The sequence below is a fragment of the Diorhabda carinulata genome, chromosome 2 (genome assembly GCF_026250575.1).
Source record: "Diorhabda carinulata isolate Delta chromosome 2, icDioCari1.1, whole genome shotgun sequence".
NCBI classification, from domain to species: domain Eukaryota; kingdom Metazoa; phylum Arthropoda; class Insecta; order Coleoptera; family Chrysomelidae; genus Diorhabda; species Diorhabda carinulata.
Window position 1 is genome coordinate 14,039,342 of NC_079461.1, and position 21,956 is coordinate 14,061,297.

Here is a 21,956-nt window from a genome sequence, read left to right on the forward strand (position 1 = left end):
GAATGAAAGAATCAGCACTGCAATCAAACATTTTTATGCCTTGAACAGAAATTTTCTGGTAAGAAAAGAAATACCAAAAAACACCAAAATGAACGTGTATAAATCAATATCCCGAACTGTCATTTCACATTGCAGCGAAAGCTGCAAACTCACTCAAAAGCACTCACTCAAAAAGAATTTGGAAACTTATGGAAATGGAAAAGAGAACGCCTAAAGAAATTTTGGGAAAACAGAATGCCGCAATTTTAGGAGAAAAAAAAATATCACGGAGAGAGGCTATGAAAAAAGCTAGAAAAAGGAAAGAGTGACAAAAATTTGTACATGAATAAAGAGACAAACACACCCGACACCCACAAAGAGTACACACGGGTCTGTGATTATATATTTATGTTTCTAAATCGTCTTAATTTTAGGTCTCCTCAGTGAAAAAAATAATTTTATAGTAGAGAGACCTAAAATCAAGACTATTTACTCGTAGAAGCATATACATATATAAAAGGTGTAAGAAATCAGAAATTGACAATAAAATGATTATCTTTGGATTGTAATGGAGACTAGTGGATATTAGTGCCGCGTTACATATTACATTTTTTCGAAATTGTCTATATTCAAAAATACGTGCGAAAATATTTGGAACTTAGGCGATCAGAATAGGTTATGAGTGCCGCATTTAGTTACATAGCTGAATAATATGATCATTTTTCAACAAACGGCATGCAAACTTATTTCTTTTTATTTATTTATATTGATGATGATAGAACAGTTTAAATTATTCTTAATGTTAAAAGCTTATAAGCTGGTTGACGTGGAATCGACTACTGTCGAACATGAAGCGAATTCTAGTTCAGTTACTACAGTCCTAAAAGCGACTTTACTGCCGATTTCTATCGACCTATCGCCATTAATGTTTCACTATATTGTGGTGGTATCGATTTTGCGCAGATCTTTCTGTAAATGACTTCAATAAAAATATTGTTCACATTGTCTAATGAGATGATTTTAGGCTTCAACTTAATCTCTTCTTCCTTTATGCTGATCGTCTTTAAAATATGTATGACTTAATTATAGTGAAGAATCTTCATACACGTTGAACAATCGCTAATGCTTTTATTGTGGTGTTGCACCCAACACCAAGAACTCCATTACAGCAGGTATGCCCAGTGTGTGTCCAGTCAACTTTGAACAACTGGAATACACGACTGAGTTGACTGACCTACATGAAATTTTTTTGTTTATAATAAAATAATATCACTCTGAAAAAAATTAACCAAAAAACCTGATATGACGTCTTTTGTAAAACAGAACTTATTCAACAGCCAGTTATAATCAACGTTTTCATGGATACGCAATCATTTCTCGTGTTGTATGTGAAATAAATCAATCAGTTTGCATGCTATAAATAAATATCATTTCATTGTATGTTCATGTAGAAAATACCATATTTAATGAATATATGGCTGATTATTAGGTATAGCATGTAACCTGAGGCTAAAATATTTGAATATAAATGGATTTGAAAATAGCGGCATTACAAAATCAAAATGGGATGAAAAGATTTGTCATAATGCAGGTATTTTGAATAATTAAATAATCTTGGATAGAATCAGAAAACATTCCAGATAATATAATAATTTCTTCTTCTGAATCGGACAAGCTATTTTGCTTGATTTTGTTTTTCAATATTTGGCCTTTTGCTCTATTCCTATACATGGATCGTGTGCGGGTGTATAATATTGAATCAATTGGCAGTGACTGATTAACTGGCAGTGCTGACCTTGCTGTACCAGACTGTTCCGATCAGCGATTCAGTGGACGCTCTACTCAATAGGTGTTTGTATCCATATTAGCATACTGCCGAGCTAGGCAGTTACTTTTAAAAAGGCAATTTTTTAAGTTTATATAGTCTTATCCTATGAAAATATTTCCCTTCCAAGTTTCTGACACTCACAACATTCTTTCTGTGCAGTAATAGTAACATTTTTGAACTTTATACTTTTTAGATCTCGATTTTGCTAGAAAATCAGTTAAAAATAACAGGTAAAAACTGAAGTTTCGATCTATCTAAGTCTATCAAAAAATGACTTGATATTGACAATTTACGTGATTATATCATTTCCATTTTGATATTCATGTTATAGGTGATCACAACATGAATATTAAAATGAGAATAATATCAAATTGAAAGTTTGTTTTAACGAAATAAATAAGTTTTTCCATACGTATCACATTTCAAAAATATGTAGCAATCAACTTATCCCTAGATGCATTAAAATTTTTGAAATAGAACAGCTTTCTCGTACCTATGTAGGTATGTGAATCATTTCTAGAAATGATCTTTTTCTTTTATTTGATACCTTTTCAGGAATTTTTATAATTAAATGTATGATTTTTAATGAATCATGGTTTGTCGAAGCAGCTTTGTAATCATTTCCATGACCTTCCAATCTATTTTCTAAATGCTGAGATGTCTGCACTATGTAAACAGCGTCACAATCATTACTTGATCTGTTTAGTTTATTCTAATCATCTGAGCTCGCGATCTAATATTTGGATAGCTCTATCGACCGAACTTATAATCACTGATCCTTTTTGATACAAAGGATGACATAAATTGAAACTTGAGTACCAAGTTAGTTTTGTATAACATTTTGCTATTTTGTTATCGTTAATTTAATATCATGTAACATTAAGAAAATCAATTCTATTACCTTGTTGAATGGAATATTTATATTAAGTTCACGCAAGACGGTTTTCTCCAAGATCTTTCATAATTAAATATGCTATGATACTTGAGATGGATACTCCCGTAGCACAACAATCAATTTGTTTTATATTCCATTTTCACATTTGTAGTATGTTGTTGTAAGTGTTATTTCTATAGCTTTGATGAATTCGTTTGGAGGCATATGTGTATTATTTGATTGTGTACTATTTTTTTTATTTATAATTTCAACAAATGTAATGAGGTCAATGAAGGTATTAACAGCCACACAAGAGGGTTAGTCACTGCTGTATTTTGAATTCTTTTTCGTATCCTGAATATCACTTACTATCTATATTAATCTCAACTTCTTCCGCCTAGCTTCGGCCAAATTTTATATTACATTACTACCATTACTGCATTACCAGAAGGAATGCAGTTAGTTACACATTTCCTTCGTTTTTGTTTTAAATATTTAAAATCACTCATCAAATCGGCATAGCAATAAATTTCAATTCAGCTTTAGTATCTCTAGTTTGGTTGTGACAAATTGAAAGATCAATCAAATCCTAAGCACATCGAAGGAAAATCTATTCTACATTCACAACAGGAGGCTATTTAATAACGTATCTGGTAATAGACTGGTTTGTCCAGAGACATGGTAGATATCGCATTTGGAAGAGTAGGCTTCAGGCTAAGTAGGTGATGATCGTTAACTTTTGGAGCATGCGTACTTTTTCTGTAGCAGCGCTAGCCTCGTTACTTAATCGCCACACCTCGTATATACTGCTATTGTTCCTATTTCCACACTATTCAACGCTTTTTTTTTTGACTTTCTACTTGCTCTGTTGGATATTAATCAATTTCAATTATGTAAGTTTTATAAATATTTTATAATTTTGTGCCTCCAGTAAGACAGTAATTATCAATATAACCATCAGCATCAATATCGTTAATTGAGGAGCAGATGATGAAAAATATCTCATCAATACGAGGAAATAACGAAATCGCTACATTTTAAGGTCAGGGAAAGCAAGATTTTTTGATATTCACATGAATTAAATCACAATTTTAGTTGCAGATATCCGTTGAAATCGGTATATTTACTTTTTAATTCTTATCTTCCATTGTTTTAATTAGAGTATTCATCTGTATTGCAGAGGTTATATCGTTGCGTTAGTGAAGATTGTAAAAATAAAATATATTAAATCATAGTTTGTTTCGTCCATAACTATCTCCATTTGACAACTTATGCTTCGTTGTACAAGTTTAGGAATAATACTTTCAACACCTGCATCAGTCGATTCTGTTCATTACTATTGACATGCATATTATAACCATGCTCCATTACTAAATTAATGGAATTGGTGATTTATATCAAATTATTGGTCTCATTACTCACAAAATTTCCAAACTTTGAATAATCCACGATTATTGAGGCGCTTGAAGCGATTTTCCAATTTTTTTCTTATTGATGAAACAAGGACCAGAAACCAGGAAAGAAGTTGAAAAGTTTTTTTTTATTATTAAACGAGAATCATCATATATTTAGTTTAATATATTCCTAAGTTAAATCTGATCTTTCATTTCAATTTTGTAATAAATTTTTGATGACTAGCGAGCTTACACATAATTTTTTATTCACCGTTTACGTTTTACTATTTTTCATACGGCTAAAAACATCCAAACCAATTTATATAATTTCAGTTTCACATTAAATCCACGTTTTTGTCGTGATTTATTATTACAACCAGGGTCACAGTTATGCTTCCTTAAAGTTGATATAATTGAAATAATGATATTATTTGATTTTAATAACAATTATTGAAAAATAAACCACGTTCCAAAATTTAATAAATGATGCCAACTACTTTAGATATTTACCACTAAGTTGGCGTAAAAGAACTGTTTATATACATAAATACTAATAACTGACCAAATTTATGCACTCGTATTATGAACGTACATGATAAATATTTATAGCGTTGTGTTACTCAATAGGGAGGACGAAAATATTCTGGTGAATTTTTTGTATATTTATTACAATATTAAGAATGATTAAATGAGATTGTCTGACTCTTGTATATAACATAATTTATTCTTCTTTTCAACCCCCTTTATAATGTTTAGGTACTTCCTCTGGATTTATGGAAGCCAGAAGTCACTATTATTGTTGACTACGTGCTAGAGATTGAGTATAGAACATTTCATCACGATATACTTTCAAGTGGTCGTATGGTAGTTGAAAGAGTGCGAAGAAAATCATATTGCTCTCCAAAGTTTTATTATTCCAAGTAATTTGATTATGTGAAGTTGCTCTTAACTCTCTGGTAGTTAAAGAGGCGATCAATAATTGTATACTGTTTCGTTTAACTGCGACATTGTATTTGTAATTTCTATAATAGGTGATCAACTCACATATAACATACGTAGATTCACAATACTTTCTGAGTCTGTGTCTTGTGTCTACCAGACACTTAAAAAAAACTCTTAAAAGTCGATATTGTGTTTTATAAGAAATTACGATAACAATGAAACTTATACTTTTGTCAATTGTGCGCAAAATAAATCATACTAGACAAATAAGATACATTCAGAACACAAGTTAGTTCACACACAGGTTAGTTCTTCAACGATTTAATATACTTTTGAATAGAGTCGCTACTGAAAGATTGATTAGATTAACTTTCCATTGGATTTAGCATACGAAGTACTATTTAACGCCTATTAACATTATTGATATTATAAATGGAATTTCTATGGTGACAGTTTTTGATTATTTAAAAAATAATTACCGTTTTATATTCTAAATTTTTTTGCAAGCTTGATTTCCAGTGGTGAAACCTTTTTGTATCATTTAATTACCATACTCTTCATTCTCTTTAGCAATTTCCTTATGATGGTTTCTATGTCAGGTTTAATTCATAGATCTCTAATGTCTCTAATCTATTCTAATTCTCTTTCTGATCAGTTTCTTCAAATAATATTTAAGGGTCCAATATATTTCATAAAATCCGTCGATGATCTGAAATTTTCGAACAATTCATATTTCTGTTCTTATATAATTTTGGAAGATCAAGTTTCTTAGCCATTTTATACTGTTATGTTTCTCTTATTTATTTATCCTATTCCTTAACGGTGCAGTGGACCATAGACACGTTTCTTTCTTACGTTGGTTATAAACTAACACCATATATTCTAAGCTCTCTAAGCATTAAACTATACACTAAGACTTTCACTACACTCATCTAATTATCAACATATCAATTTATTCGAATACGACGTTTGTCTATCCTGATGTGTTCAGGATGATATCAGATTATTTACTGACTTCTTAGCTCATAAAAAAATAGTATTTATAGTATTTAGAATTGCTCGAATAATTCTAAAGTGTAAGCAAACAAAAAAATAGAAAGACATCTTTTCAAACTGGTTCTAAAAAACGATATAAACAAATCTGCGCTGTATATAAAAACATGTGGACTAACAACATCAACCGGTTTTCGAGAGCCGGCACACTCCTCCTGAAGTGGACAGACCTCACGGTCCATGTTGTTGACGAGTTCGTCATAATAATATATTACCAAGGTAAAAGTTTTTGTTTTTAGCTAGTTAACAACAACAATTGAAACAACTAATAACTGAAAGTTTCACATTCAGAACTATAATTATTAATCAATAATTTTTAGTTAGCGACAAATTGTTAAAAATTTGGAAAAGCAGTATCCTTTTCAAATTAATTAAAAGGTATAATATAATATTACATTCTAAAATTCTGAAGAAGGTAGAGCAACACAAAATATTACAAACACTCATTATCACAACATGAAAAGTAGCCTATTAACAGTTGAAGGTAATCAACATTCTAATAGTATAAGTTCCGGCTGCTAAATACTACCTCCATTGAAAACAAAATAAATCTATTTGTATAATAAAATTATCAATATTCAAAAAAATTTCTGCCAACTTGCCTATAAAAATTTTGTGTCCACCTTAATTAAAACATTCGAATTAATTTTATTTACTTAAAATAAATTATAGACCAGTTAACAGTAATAGCTGTAGCCATTGCACAAATTAAATTGAAGATAATGCCTTTGGACAAGATCGAATTCGTCTGCTTTTATAGTAATAGTATCAAATGAAGTTTGCTAGCCAGAATAAGCATTAGTCATTAGCTAGTTTTCTCAACTAACATCTCAAACTGTGAGAAATAATTTTTTGATACTTTAATTAATTAATTAAATTATATATTTATAATCAATCAATTTAGTTCAAAAAATTAATTTCAAAATACTTAGAACTTTCAATTATTAACGCTAAGAATACTTGAAAACCCTCAAATAGAAGTTGATAATATAATAAATGAATTAAAAATAATAATAATTAATGAATATTATAAGACATATCAAAAAGGATATTTAAACTATAGTTATATTCAAAGACAGTTATAATCATATCTGAGTAAAGACGTCACTGCATTTATCCATTTATTTCTGTTATCCACTTCCCACTTAGATACTGAAAGTAAAATTCACATTTACTTTTTTTGCACTCATAACACAACAACTGTTATGAACAAATTCAATTTTCAGTTGTTTATTTAGATTAGGAGCATGATTTAATGATGACCACATCGTACGCTTAGATCGATTCAGTTGTGCCTTCTATATAATTCGATCCCCGCCAAAAGGAACGAGAAGAAAATAAAATAGAGGTATTCCATATGAATTAAGGGCATCGCCATAAAGCAATTATCAAAAACAAAAGATCAGTTGATAAATTTGAAGAGAAAATAATTATAAAAATAATTTACTCCTCTATAAAGCCCATTCTGGAAATAGTATTTAAACTTATTGAAAATGTAAAATGGCAGCTATAGGGCAATTGCCAACAAAACTGGATCAATTTTTCAAAAATTTAATTTTATTCATTGGTAGCATCCATAATTGGAATAACCTAAATATATATATATATATATATATATATATATATATATATATATATATATATATATATATATATATATATATATATATATAGAAGAAAGAGTACTAGCAGAAGTGAAAATTTTCAGATATTTACCAATTCAGATCTTTCTATTTTACTACTAGATCCAGAAAAATTGAAAATTCATAATTTCATGCTTCCTAAAACATGTGGTGAATCAAAACTCCACAAACCTCTTGGGCCAATTTGAAAAATATTTTGAATTGAACTTTATACTAATATAAGAACTACCTATATTTAAAAGACATGAGAATTCGGAAAATAATTAGAAAAATCCAAATTCCTGACGATTATGTATTTATTTTGCTAAATAAAGTTTCTTTATTCACAAATATTCCTATTCCAATTGTGAAGATAAAGCACAATTAGTAATAGAAGATCTTGAGAGAACTATCTGAAGCAAACTTAATATAAATATTTCATTATTTTTTCGATATAATTGCATTGATGCATATATGAAATAAAATTATTAAAAAAATTAATTTAATTTTCTTGATGTCAAATTAGGTGAAATCTACATAAACACAAGCCAACTTGATCTCCAGGATATTTAAACTTGAATTCATGTCATCCTTTGTCACAAAAAATATGAGAGCTTATGAAATGGGCTAATGAAGTTATCCACCTGATCTTGAATTTAAATTCTTAGCTAATAAAAAAGAAGAGATAATTATCCTGACGAAATTGTAAATAACATATCAAATGCTGTTTAAAAATTGTGACACTGTTTACATAGGAAAGACATCTCAGCCTTTAGAAAAAAGATCAAAAAGTCAACGATACAAAAATCAATAACTTTAAATTCAGATCTATTTCAATAAATTACAAATTTTTCTATAGCAAACCTAATTTTGGTCTCTATCATAATATGAAACATGTTTTCAATCCAAAAAATCAAGATTATTCAATCAAGAATATGTATTTAATTTACAAAAAATTTCGGTTAAGTGTGCAATGGCTACCAGATCTTTTCAATATATAGATTACTGGGAGGTGTATAATGATTTAACGATTTACTTCATTTCAATTTAACATACGGTCGGCCAAGTTTTGATAGTATGGTCGACGAAATTACATAACGTCATTGACTATTTTATAAAAAGAATAGTTGTTTCATGTGAACTCCGTTGACGTAGAATTTTAACGATCTTAGGCTATAACGCTTCATTTTTAAAACTCAATTCTAGTGAATCTCAACGTCAAGAACCGCAATGGAAGGAAGCTATGAGAACACATATCGCCAAGATATGAAAGTTGACGTCACATAATAACTTCCTCCTGAACCTAGATAATATGACACTCAGGGATATGGGTGAAAAGGGTGGTATTTATATATTTCATGAATTGCAATTGAGATTTCAGCCTGTTTGATTTCGAAGTCGAACAATGAAGAAGTTTTCATTTTTTTTATATAGATAAATTATAAAAATTGAAGTAAAATAAAACAAACACGTGAAAGAATTAATAAAATATCTCAAGAAATTAAAAAGTTATGGGACTTTGAAGTTGCGCTTGCAAGAATAATTTTATTACACGCGGAGCTCCATCGTGTGACGTCATTTGACCTAAACAATGCAGCACGTATTCGCTGAGTACGTACGAATGTATTGTTGTGTAGTTGCTTGCGCCCTTCGATTCGCATTTTGTTTATTACCCGATGGCAGAAGTTAAAAAAAAATGCCTACAAATATTGTATTGTTCCTATGTGTCAAAGCACAACAGTTAAAAATCCCAATAAATTTTTTTTTCGTGTACCAAATAATATAACATAATAATATAAGGAAAAAGTGGTGCAAAGTAATGAAGCGTGATTTACTTGGCCCTAAAAGCACTAAATATGTGTGTGAAGATCATTTTGATGTAAGTAACTATTAATAATAGGTGCCTATTTCTAATCGATATTGAATCGTAAGTAGGTCCGGAATAACTTATTCAGTAAAAATAACTATATATTTTATGTAAATATATTTGTTATTTACTTCATATGTATGTAAGTACTGTGAATATCGAATTTATTTACAGGTTGAAAATGACACAGAAAATTTAGTTGAACATCGACTAGTTGGGGGAACATTGAAGTTAAAAGCCAACATATGTCCTCATAAATTTGACTGTCAAAAGGCGATGAAACCTCCAAAAGAACGAGTAGTGTATGAAAAAAGACGTCGAATTTAATTTTATGAAAATCTATTAACAAAAGAAGTACCGTCGACTTCAAGTCAATCATCTTCGTTTCAATCTTTTGAAATGATTGTGTGTGATGAAATGGAGTTAGATGAAATAGAGGATCCGCTACCAGAGACCATTATTTTTACAGAATCAGATAATCATCCCAATAAAAAGAGAAACAAAGGAGTTCAAGTAAATATGAAAACGTCACAGAAAAATCAAGCAGTGCAAACAATTGTAAGGAGGAACAGTGCGAAAAATACAGGAAATAAATACTCCTAAATTGTTTATGAATCTTCTCAGCACTCTCCATCAAGAATATCGATATCTTCTCTAAGCAGTTCCCAATCAAAAGCATCAATATTTTTTACTGAACAGTACAAGTTCAGCTAGCTCCTTCTCAAACACAATCAAGCCTCAATATTGCAATGATACCATAAACAAAATAACTAAAAACGTTATTTTTTATATAGGGTTGCCACAAGAGAGACTGAAAGTGTTGCTAGTCCATTAAGAGATATTTTAATATCATTGAAGAAAATTCGTCTGGCTATAGATTTTGATATTTCTAAAAGCTCAGTAAGTAAAATATTCAATAAAACTGTTTCCGTACTAGCTGACCGATTGAAACAGTTTATTTTCCACCTATCGAAGAAATTCGTGAAAAGTTACCGATATCTTTTAGAAAGATACTCGGAAACTAATACTTGAATGATTCGTGGTGCGGTGAATAGGTCAAATGACGTCACAGGCGAATCAGTAACCACAGACGTTCCGTACTAAAATACGTAAACTTCAATAATTTATTTCTAAGTCATTTATAGATGGATTTCAAAAATTTTTTCAGTAATTAATTACTTTTGATCTATATTTTAATACCATCACGTTAAATATAATATTAACAGCATCATGAAACTTCTCCATTCGCTTAATTCATCTTGATTGATCATAAAAACATTCAGTTGAAGTTTATCAACCACGCTAATCTAAATCACATAACACAAATATTTTTAATTTCATCTAAAACCACAATAAGTATCTCATTTCTTTTTCGGGTCATTAGCGAAACGTTCAAATATAGAAAAGTGAACAAAAGACATACATAACATAACAAAAATCTGAAATTTATGTTACTTGGAGAGCAGTGTATCATCAAAACTTGGGTGAATTTGAATCCAATTATGCATAATTCCCAATTAATTTTGTTAAAAACACTTGAATGACTTGAAATTTGAAATGCACTGGTTCACATATTTGATAAATTCATAGTTGCAGATTTACAATTATCTATTGAAATACAATAACCAGATGAGGTAAAGTATATTCTGAAGGAAAAGAAATATAAAAGTCATTTTACTCATTAACTGCCGAATGATTTTCAATATTGAGTAATTTCAAAGATTCTCTCAAGTTAGTAAGGTTTGTTAGTAGTATTTTACATTAAGTGATTGTATAAAATAATTTTTTTAACTATATACACACATATTACAGCAAGTGACTGCAAAAATCTTCATTACATTGCCTTGTATGTGTTTTTTTAATGAGACCCAATATATAGCTCGTACAAATTGAATCTTAATGCATGTAATAAATATCAGTTGATCTTTCAAACATTATCTAAGGAATTAACATTTGTAGAAACAAATTTATCTTTGTGTAGTCTCAACAAAAACAAATTGAATAAAAAAATTGGACATTCAATAATTTTCGAAACACTATAATTTTTAGCACTGTAGTAAGAATTTTAACCCTACACAGAAACTGGTTTAAAACCCCTGGTATCACTTTCACGTAAATGTTTGTCATAGTTAAAGCTATTACATTTGGGAAGAAATTATGTTTATTAATTAATGATAATGTTGGTTTACAGAATGGTTTCAAGAAAAGTAAAGCACAGAATTTTGGATAAAATATGCTACTAATTATTCCAAATCCTTTAATTACAGGTTATAGATTGGCTGTTATAGGTAATAGTAACAAAAGATAAGAAGATTAAGTTGAAGCTCCACAACAAATAATAATAAGCTACCTAACTACACAACCTATCTAGTCTGATCGTACTGCCCCCGCCTTGGAATTATTCTTAGAATCATCGTATACCACACAGAAAAGAGTACATCACTTTCCATCACAAGTCTACTGCAAACACTCCAACACGAATCTTTGCACAAAATGATCACAATGAACCTTACTGACAAGTAGAACCTTCACAGCCATCTGACCTGAAGAACATTTCAAAACACTCAAGAATACTCTTTATCATTCAATAACTAAAGAATCATATAAGCGAATGCCATATTTCCAGGGAGAAGAAGAATTATCTAACCAATAGGGCAATTTAAGAGAACAGCTAACCTGAGTATTTTTACAGTTGTTGCATACTGGGTATTAACAACTAATTTCTAAACTCAAACACAAATGGAAACAAGCTTATTAGCTTTTTTTAATCGCTGAATGACTACGGTCCATGCCAAAAAAGTGCTTTTCAATCCTTTCAAAATGAAATTTGTAAACAAGTACTGAGTTCCGAAGTAATATTATATATCTAAGGTAGGTATATAGTCTTGTGTGTAATACGACTAGAATCACCAAATTTTGAAAAGATTGCTCTTAAATAAAATACGAAATATCCCATAAATCTTAACTTAGTTTTATTAGTAATAGTTATCCCTTACTTTTGAATAAGATGAATATTTTTGTGCTTATTTTTGACACTATAAATTCACGTATTAACCAATAGTCAGACTAATTCTTATTTGTTCACTGTTTAAACCCAGCTTAAGTGAAATTTCAACAGGTACTGTGCATCTGTGACTGCTTTGCGTCCGAACAATCCAGAAAATTTTAAATCGTGTGTTAAGACTCTATTTACCAGTTACCAGCACCACAGCATCATAACACCGCATAGTCGAAAAAACCAACAAATCCACGTTTCTGCTAGGAAATTTCGCACATGAATAGCAGCTCTTTAATTACTATTTTCGCAATAAAATTGAAAATATTGGAGTCTAAAAACCAACAAATAACTTCACAAAGCAAATAAATCTGCTAGAAACTTACCCTACGGCGGATATTTTTAATTAGGCATCAAGTCATTTCGACAATCAGCCTCGTTTCAGATGTTATTTAAGTATAACAATATTATAGTTTTTGTTCAATTTTTACCTTAATCCGATGTTTTCAATTATTTGTTTTATATTCTTGGTGTAAACATAACTATTAAATTAATTATAACAAATTTTAGTGTAATCAAAGGAATTGCTATTAGAATAGCTTCCTGGTTTTGTAGCTCTTACGCAAATATCACTATGAAGTTTAGAAAAATCTGACCAGGAAAAAAAGGTAATTTCTAAGTCCAAGGATTTGATTTGTGCCTAGAAAATTTTCAAATTCAAATTATGGTACTAATATTAACTATCAACTACCTATCTATTGGAAAAGAGCAGTTTGGACGGACATCTAAAAGGGATGATAGCTTCCGGTACTTGTAAAATTGTTGCACTCCTATCATGAAGCAAGCACTATACAAATTAAAATATTCTGAGAAAGACCAAAGTAGGTCGATATGTCAATTTTAACATTATTATTTTTATTATTATTTTAAACGTTTTCGTAGGGGGAATGTGGAAATATCAACCACCAAAGTGTACTAACTTTGATATATTTCGAATAATTATGTATTCATCGTCTAGAACTAAAATTATGATCAAGTAAAATATTGAAATATTTATAAATGTATTACAATAATAAAATTTACTTACAATAGTTACTACATTAAATTTTTATAGGCTAGGTCATTATTAATGTAGCTGAATATTTGTATATAGGCTGGGGCATTATGAGTGAAGTTAAATTTCATAGGCTAAGTGAGGTTATTTTCTTATTAATGCATTGATCATTTTTGGTAATATATGTTGACGTTTTTTGAAGCTTTTCTCAATTGTTAAAACTTCGGCAGATTCATAATTCATATTATGCCCTTCATGGTAGACATGTGTCGCTAATGAACACCTGTCAGGATATAATTTGCTACCGCTGTTGTGAGAGATTATTCGATGAACAATGTACTTCTTGTCACAATTTAAGCAAGGAATTTCATAGTCTAAGTTAGTCAATTTAGTGAATGGTGTTTTATTTTTTATTTTAGTAAAAATATAGTGAGTACTAAGGGTGAAGGTGTATAAATAGGTGAGATAGAAATGACGGAACTGACGTTTGAAGGTGATATCGGTTCAATGCTAAAGCCAGTGTCAAATGTGTTATACAGAATTCGCTTAAAAAATATGAGGCTTATAAGTTTTCATTAAAAAGGTTGTAAAGTATTTTAAAGTTCTTTTAATGAAATACTGGATCAGAAATTTGGAGGAATCTATTTTTCATTTGTTTTATTAAATTAATCTCAATGATACGTGGGTGATATGAATGAAAATTGATATATCTTCCAGAACTTCCAGAACAGAAACTAAAAACATCTTTCAGTAGATCGAAACAGCTGCCAATGGTACTATTTGTATAAAATTTGCTGAACGATGTATTCCTGGAAGGTTACCATCCGCAACTTTTCAAAGACGTGAAAATACCAACAGGCTACGCAAAAAGTAACATTATGGCAAATAATGTTGTCAGTACATTCTCTTGATAATAAATGACTAAATTATCAAACATATGAAAAAGTTCACAGAAGAAGGCCGGCGAATTTTGAGGCACGATTGAACAACATTACCAGAAATACGTGCATTTATGGGTATTTTATATGCTTGTCGGGCCTACGAGGAAAAAATTTTAAATTGAGCGAAGTCCTGAATTTTTGAAGAAGAACCATGTCCAGAGATAAGTTCAAGCAAATCCACCGATTTAATCGTTTTAACAAAAGGGCCAAAAGAACAAGACGCCCCCAAACAAATAAATTTGCCTTGGTTTCGGAAAAATTTTATTGAAAATAGTCAAGCTAGCTATCACCCAAGTCCCAATAAAACAGTTGACAAGCAGTTATTTCCAACAAAGCCAGGTGCAAGTTTATACAGTATATGCCAAATAAACCCCTCAAATTTTGCATCAAATTCTAGCTTCCATGAGATGTTAGTACATTTTGGATGGTTTTCCTCATTTAGGGAAAGACGAACAACGACCATCGTCAATGCTTCTCAGTGAACACGTTCTTCTGAAACTGGTTGAGCAATACACAAACTGTGGAAGAAATATCACGACCAATAACTTTTTCGCTAGCATGTCATTCGCGATGAAATTATTGGCCATAAAAACGACACTAGCTGGAACTATTAGAGGAGATAAAAGAGAACTGCCAAGAGTAGCCAAAAAAAAACAAATGATAACATGCCACGTTTTTCCACTCTCCTATATTTACAATATCTAAAAGCAAACTGAAAAAAAGAGTAGCTGTTTTAAGTTCCAGGCATAGATTTGTGAAAAAAAAGTTACAGAAATAGAAATACAACGAAAACAGCTCTTCTTCCAATTAGCAGAGCAGCTTTCAACTGGTAACAGAAAAAGTTATCAGAAATTGGGGACCCAAAAACATCAAATACAAAATATGCTAACAAAAAATCATAAATAAATTAAAAGGTCACTAATACGATGAATAAAATAAAAGTACATTAACGAACCACGAAAACCATGAATTTAGCTATAAAGATTCAACAATTCTTGTATCAAATACACGGAAAAGGAAATTCTAGAAATGATTCACATTCATAAGAACGAGAAAGCTATCAATGATCTATTTATTAATATAAATTCGCAAATTGTCAGTCAATCATATTTTGATAAAGACTTAAAGTAGTCGAAACGTTTTGTCTGTCTTTAAGAAAAAATAATAATCAGAAAAGACCTAAAATCAAGAAGATTTAGTATAGTAACTAATATATATATATATATATATATATATATATATATATATATATATATATATATATATATATATATATATTATTTACATATTACTTCCATTAATTGATTCTTTATCAAGATTAAAACAAAAATACACAAATTTATCCTTGTCACAATTTTCTATTAATGCGGTGAGCGTTTGTCATTCAACTAAAAAACAACCATAGAATTCAATTTCCACGTAACGAAGGTCGCAACAACTTCTACATAGCAAAACATGATATAATAGCTGGGAAAACCTTATACTTCATAAACACCTCGACCTAGAATTCCAATAACTCAGTCAATGATAGATAATTCATACAAAGATATATATAAAAGATAGCTATAATCATTTTACATTATTCTTTCTGAATAATATGTTTTCATATTCCGTTTTCACCGAAATAATTTAAAAAGGAGAGAATAATTTGACACAATAATTTCTTTTTGTAAATAGTTCTAGACATAAGTATCATCGTGCTCAAGATAAGAAAATAAACATGCTGTTTAACATATGAATTTTACGTCAAAACTATGTGCAAATTTTGCAAAATAAATGGAATATATGTATAGTATATACAAGGGCTTACAACAATTTCCGCAACTATATCAATTTATTTATCACTATCAAAATTTGAGCATTTGACACTACCTACCTGCTTGTTGAAACTTATGAAAAAGCTGCTTCAAATAAATCCGTCGCATAAAATTATTTTCAGTTTCGCCTATAACTATAATAGCTGTTACTTTGTCAGCTAGAGCAGGTACCATTTTGTTTATGCAGATACTTATCCGTTTCGTTAAACAATAATTAAGCTAAAAATTCAAGAAATCATGGCATCAAAAAACGTCAATTAGAAACTTCAATTAAACAGGCGAACTTTTGAATATCTATTAATTAGATACGGAACTCAAATTCTACTGTTTATTTATGTTAACCACCAAAAAAATCGTAAATACAATAAAAATTAGTATGTTTGAATAGGTATTCTGAATACCTATTCAAACAAGGCTTCACTTGCATAAGGTCCCATTTATAATTATCGTTTCATTTACCTAGTGATGTCACCGATGCCTATTACTTCACCTTTTACCACTAGTAGAGAATTTTACAGTTCATATTCGTGCTCCAAATTTTATGAGTCTAAGTATCACCGTTACAGAGAAGAAGAAGAGGGGAATTTTGAGAACCACATCTATTTATATAAATAAATGATTTCAGAAATCAAACTTTATAATTTTTCAGGCTAATGAATAGTGTTAGTAAGGTATTGACATGCTCAAGTTTTTTCTTACAGTATGTCTCAAAACATTTTATACACTTTCCTATTTTCCAAATAGTGAGTTTTCCTCCAAATAGAGTTATAAAATTCAATTATATTCTAACATTCCTGAATTGTAACATCTAGATAAACATTTCTATTGAAATAATCTAACTTACAAAGTATATGCAGCACATACCATATGATAACAACAAAAAATTTATATTATATTTCAAGATCAGACTTTCCGCATATCGACTAAATAATATTTTAAAATTACATTGAAAAACATAAAAAAGCTGCGACACGACCTTTTTGCGAATGTAAAGAAGGTATAAATATTAGGAAATGAGAAGAATGATTCTGGGTTAAATTTTATTTATAATATAATTGTTGATTGAAAAGTGATCATAATTATTCTATGGTACCATATCTTAGGCATTCCTGGTAACTATGTTAATTTTGGTATCAATGTAAGTAATGATAAGATTGTTTTAAAGCAGCATAAAAACTAAGTTGGATGGATAAGATGAAACAATTCCTCAGGTGAGCGCTCCCAAGAAAATGTAGTTGAATTTACTAAAACTACCAAATACAGTGATATGGTGAATGATTAATATTATTAATATTGTCATTCAAGTGAGTGGTTGATGAATTTTATCGATTAAATTTGGAAATAACATTCTTCTCATTATTTTGAATTATCTATTAATTATTAATCCACACCTTTAGGGGAATGACTGTTTGCCATATCTGGAAATGTTTCTTTGTGATACTAACGAGGCCGTTAATTGAATTTCGGCATGAAGAATAAATGCTTTGAAATTTTTATCACGTTATTTATAATTCATAATTATTATCCATATTTTCAAGGCTATTCGAATGTAAATTTACATTTTTTTTTCTCAAATATGATATTAGTAATATCATATCATACGTATCTAATTTTGGATTAATTCTGTTATAATAATTATTAAAGTCAGCTTGAATAAGTTCGTTCTCTGTTGGGTACAAATTCAAAGGAAGTAATGCTGTATTGTCTTCTGGATTTTCATTTCTTGACAGGATGCTTTTGTCAATCTCTAAGAATCATATTTTAGTTTTTGATTCATAATCAATATTATTCTCATGGTCTGTTATTCTCAGATTGTCAGCAATTTGGAAAAGCTTATACGAACGTATATAAAATAAAGGCACAAAGAATAATATGACTGTGGTTTGAGCAGGATGCCAGTGAAGAATGAGAGGGATTGAAAGCATACCTAAGAAATGATTCCAGGCAGTCAGAACGGGTTTGAAGAAAAAAAACGTGAAGAAATAGACAGGGATACGAGATAGCTGATTATAGACGAATATTAAGGCTCCTTATAAAATTCTAGAATAGTCTTTATGTTAGGTCTCTCTGAATAAATTTTTTTGTGAAAAATATTTTTAACGTTTTCACATAATTTCGGTTTTGATCAAAATGAATCCGTTGTTTTTTGAGTAGTATAACCTGTTGATTAATGTATTTCTCTAAACTAAATCTAATCTAATCTAAATCTAATTACAATATCTAAACTAAATCTAAATTAATCTAAACTAAATTACAATATATCATGATTCATAACATCATATGCTGGAGTGTTCATGTTGAAATAACGAAATTTCCTGAATCTTTCTATATCTTTCAATATTTCCAAAAAATTATAAAAGGTGTTTGGATTTGACTCTCTCGACATCTGTATATCTTACTTTTTTATATTTAAAAAAAAAGGGGTTTGTCACGGAGAGAACAATCAAACTTCCTGGGCTTCAAAATCAAATCAATATAATGCAAGATCATATCACTAGGTATGCAATTAATTTAGAAGCTGTTGACAAGACTAGCATACTTTTCGAGAGCAATTTAATGTAATTTATTTGAATTGTCGTTGTAAGTATGTCAAGGAAAAATTCTGAGATTTTGAGACATAGCAATAACTAAATTATTTCATTTACCTACATCTCTTCTAAACAAATTCATCAGGACACCCTAATGATATAATTCCACAGTTTATTTGATAGCTTAATGGAAACTATTAGTCTAGTATCGTCACAGAAAAATACAAAATATTGTTTGTATTAACCCAATTCTATTGCATTGTTCCAAAACTGACAAATTCTCTTTTCTGTCTTCATCGACTGAAAATCAATGCAATATAGTTTTGGGACATAAAAAATAAGATAACAGCCATAACAATGAACTACGATAATTCAAAAGATTTGTGGCCAGAGACTCGTTCCCAATAATAATAATCGTTATGAAATGGAGACTTGATGCAAAATCGCTAGTTTTTTTATAGACGCTTTGGCACTCTCTCAAGGTAAGAGAGTTCATAAAATAATACTGCTACAGCTCAAATGAAACATATTATGTTCTGTACAGAATAAATTGCTATCATATTATACACTAATAGTCAATTAAATAATCAGTTATGCTGCCTGAGTTTTATTCCCAAGGTAAACTTGAGCGTAAGTGTTTTTAATAAATTCATAAATTCACTCAACAAAAAATTCCTGAGAAGTATAAAAAATTGAATACTGCAAAGATAACTACTATGAAATATTTGATAAGCTAATTGGACGTCTTTCAATTTGCTCATTCGAACTCATAATAACACTGTATAATAATCATAAATACTCAATATGACTTACCCATTTTGGTGAGAAACGGCATTGTAGCTCGAATAATGAGCGTTATCAAGTAGACGTTCGTGACTCATTCTTTCACCATAGATTACTTAATCGGAACTGTCTTGAAAAATTTCCTTATCCTTGTTTTATTTTATACATTTAGCTTATCTAAATAAAAAAAACATAATACGTGGGTGTATGAAAACTGATAAATGAGTGGACTTATTGACATACAAACCATAATAAACATGTAAACAACTCAAAATATTGTCATTTATTTACGAGAAATTGAAATTTGTAATAATGACTTTGATAAAACCTTCATTCAATTTGAGCTGAGAAGTAGACAATAATTAGTGAGGTTCAGAAGTGCACAACTTTTTAAGTAGAAGAAGCCACAGCTCTACTTAATTTTTTAATGGATGATAGCTACCTGATTGGAAGCAATATTAATGACACTATGGGGTGGTTCCAGAGATTGTTGCCAATTTGTCTTCTATAATTCTTAATAATTGCAAAAAGGTCAAATGTTATATTTTGACAAGCCAAGTAGCCCTTCATTTGTCTCGCTTGAATCTATTCGCTGTTATTATAATATAATTAAAAAACCGGTCTAGGATTTCAAGCCGTTTACTTTTTTAAAAAAGTGGGCTCAGTCAGCCATGTTTCATATAAGTAGAATGTGAGTTGACCATATATTCTCAATTTTCATAGTTCCCTTATATATTTACGCCTCCAATAAATGTAAATGTTTGACATTATTAAGTGTTGATAAAATCATGCCATTTGTTAGTTTTGCTTATCAAATTGGAATTAATTAACTTTATTCCTTACAACATAAATAACTGCCTTGTCGATTCCCATGAAGATGCCTTCTTCGCAGGTTCCTGTTTTTTTCTTTATTTCAAAAGACCCAATTTCTATCTATTTCGAAAATTGCGAAATTTTTTAAACTTTCACATTTCACTTCGTCATATCTTGTAATTTATGCATTTATCCCTGAAAAATTTCAAGTCCAGAGATTCAGTTAATTTTTTCTGCTCTGCTTTTATGTAGAATACGATAAAAATTAATAATAAAATGAATAATTCATCATCGTACCTAGCCAATAATAGAGTGTTTATAATTAAAAGGAGCGGCTGTGCTCTTTGGATATTGAACTTATTTTCATTTGCTGACGCTCAGATAAAATCGCTTAACACTCTAAATGATCCAAATTGAAAGCATTGCTTACCCTACCACTACATTAATACTCAATGCCTGACGCGATTTTGATAACCAAGAAAGACTAATATAATGGAGCTCCAAAATTTGGCGAATACGCCGAATCATTATAATTGTAGGCGCTTTTGATATTGCCTTTAATGTATGTTTTTTATAAACAACATCGAGCTGCTCATGTTATTTTTTTTAGAAGTAATTTCTCGGAAAGTCTTTTTATTTATTTGTTTTATTATTGAATTTCCAGAATTCTATAAATATCTTTTCTGATATAAATTTGAGCATGTTAAGCGGAGTTAGTTTTAATTTAACTCATAGTGAATAGAGCGAAATAGAAAAGTAATCAGTAAATTTAAATAAATTAGAAAAGTCTATAAGTTAGTTAAGACTAGTGTAGGACAGAAATAGTATAAATGAATAAGAAAAACAGTACAATACAACTTTTATAATAATTAATAACTTTTAGTGTAATTTAATTTCTTTATATTAAAAAATTCTATAAATGGTAATATGATTTTGAAATCTTTATGTTTGATCTGCTTATTCATCACATATGAAATATCAAAAATTGCATATATATTTATTTAAAATATAATTCTAGTATTATAACAATTAAAGGGAGTAACCGTTACTAAAATTGTAACCAAATTTCATGTATGATTTGATCATTTCTTTCTAAATAAATTTCTAGGAATTCTAGGAATCGCCTCTTCATATTCCTCAATTATTGAATAAATCAAGTTCTATTAATTCGAAATGAAGTAGCCTCCCCAAATGTTGAAAATTTAGCTAGTTACGCAGATGCTGAATTAATTTTTGAAACAATAGAAAGGTGTGCGAAAAACGGTATGCCAATCATGGAAGATGAAACCACAAAACAAAAAAATGTTTTTTGTACACCCTAAGGTACTTAGGTACTTAGTATATTGTAAAGAACGATTTATGATGAAAAAACTGTTGAGTTTATGAAGTTATTTCTCAATATTACGAGGGTGCTTGATAAATATAAAGTCACCTGAGTACATTTTTAAAGCGAAATTCTGCTTCTT

The 21,956-nt window shown here is 29.6% G+C and overlaps 1 protein-coding gene across 1 annotated transcript in view; it reads right to left on the reverse strand.

The window, feature by feature from the left end:
- Window positions 1-19,805, reverse strand: part of LOC130903921 (proton-coupled amino acid transporter 1-like) — a 106,853-nt gene extending 87,048 nt beyond the window's left edge. The window contains exon 1 of the mRNA XM_057816307.1: window positions 19,708-19,805. Within this exon, the coding sequence (XP_057672290.1) occupies window positions 19,708-19,775 (68 nt within the window). The 5' untranslated portion in view covers window positions 19,776-19,805. The remainder of the gene's footprint in view (window positions 1-19,707) is intronic.
- Between the last annotated feature and the right edge of the window lie 2,151 nt (window positions 19,806-21,956).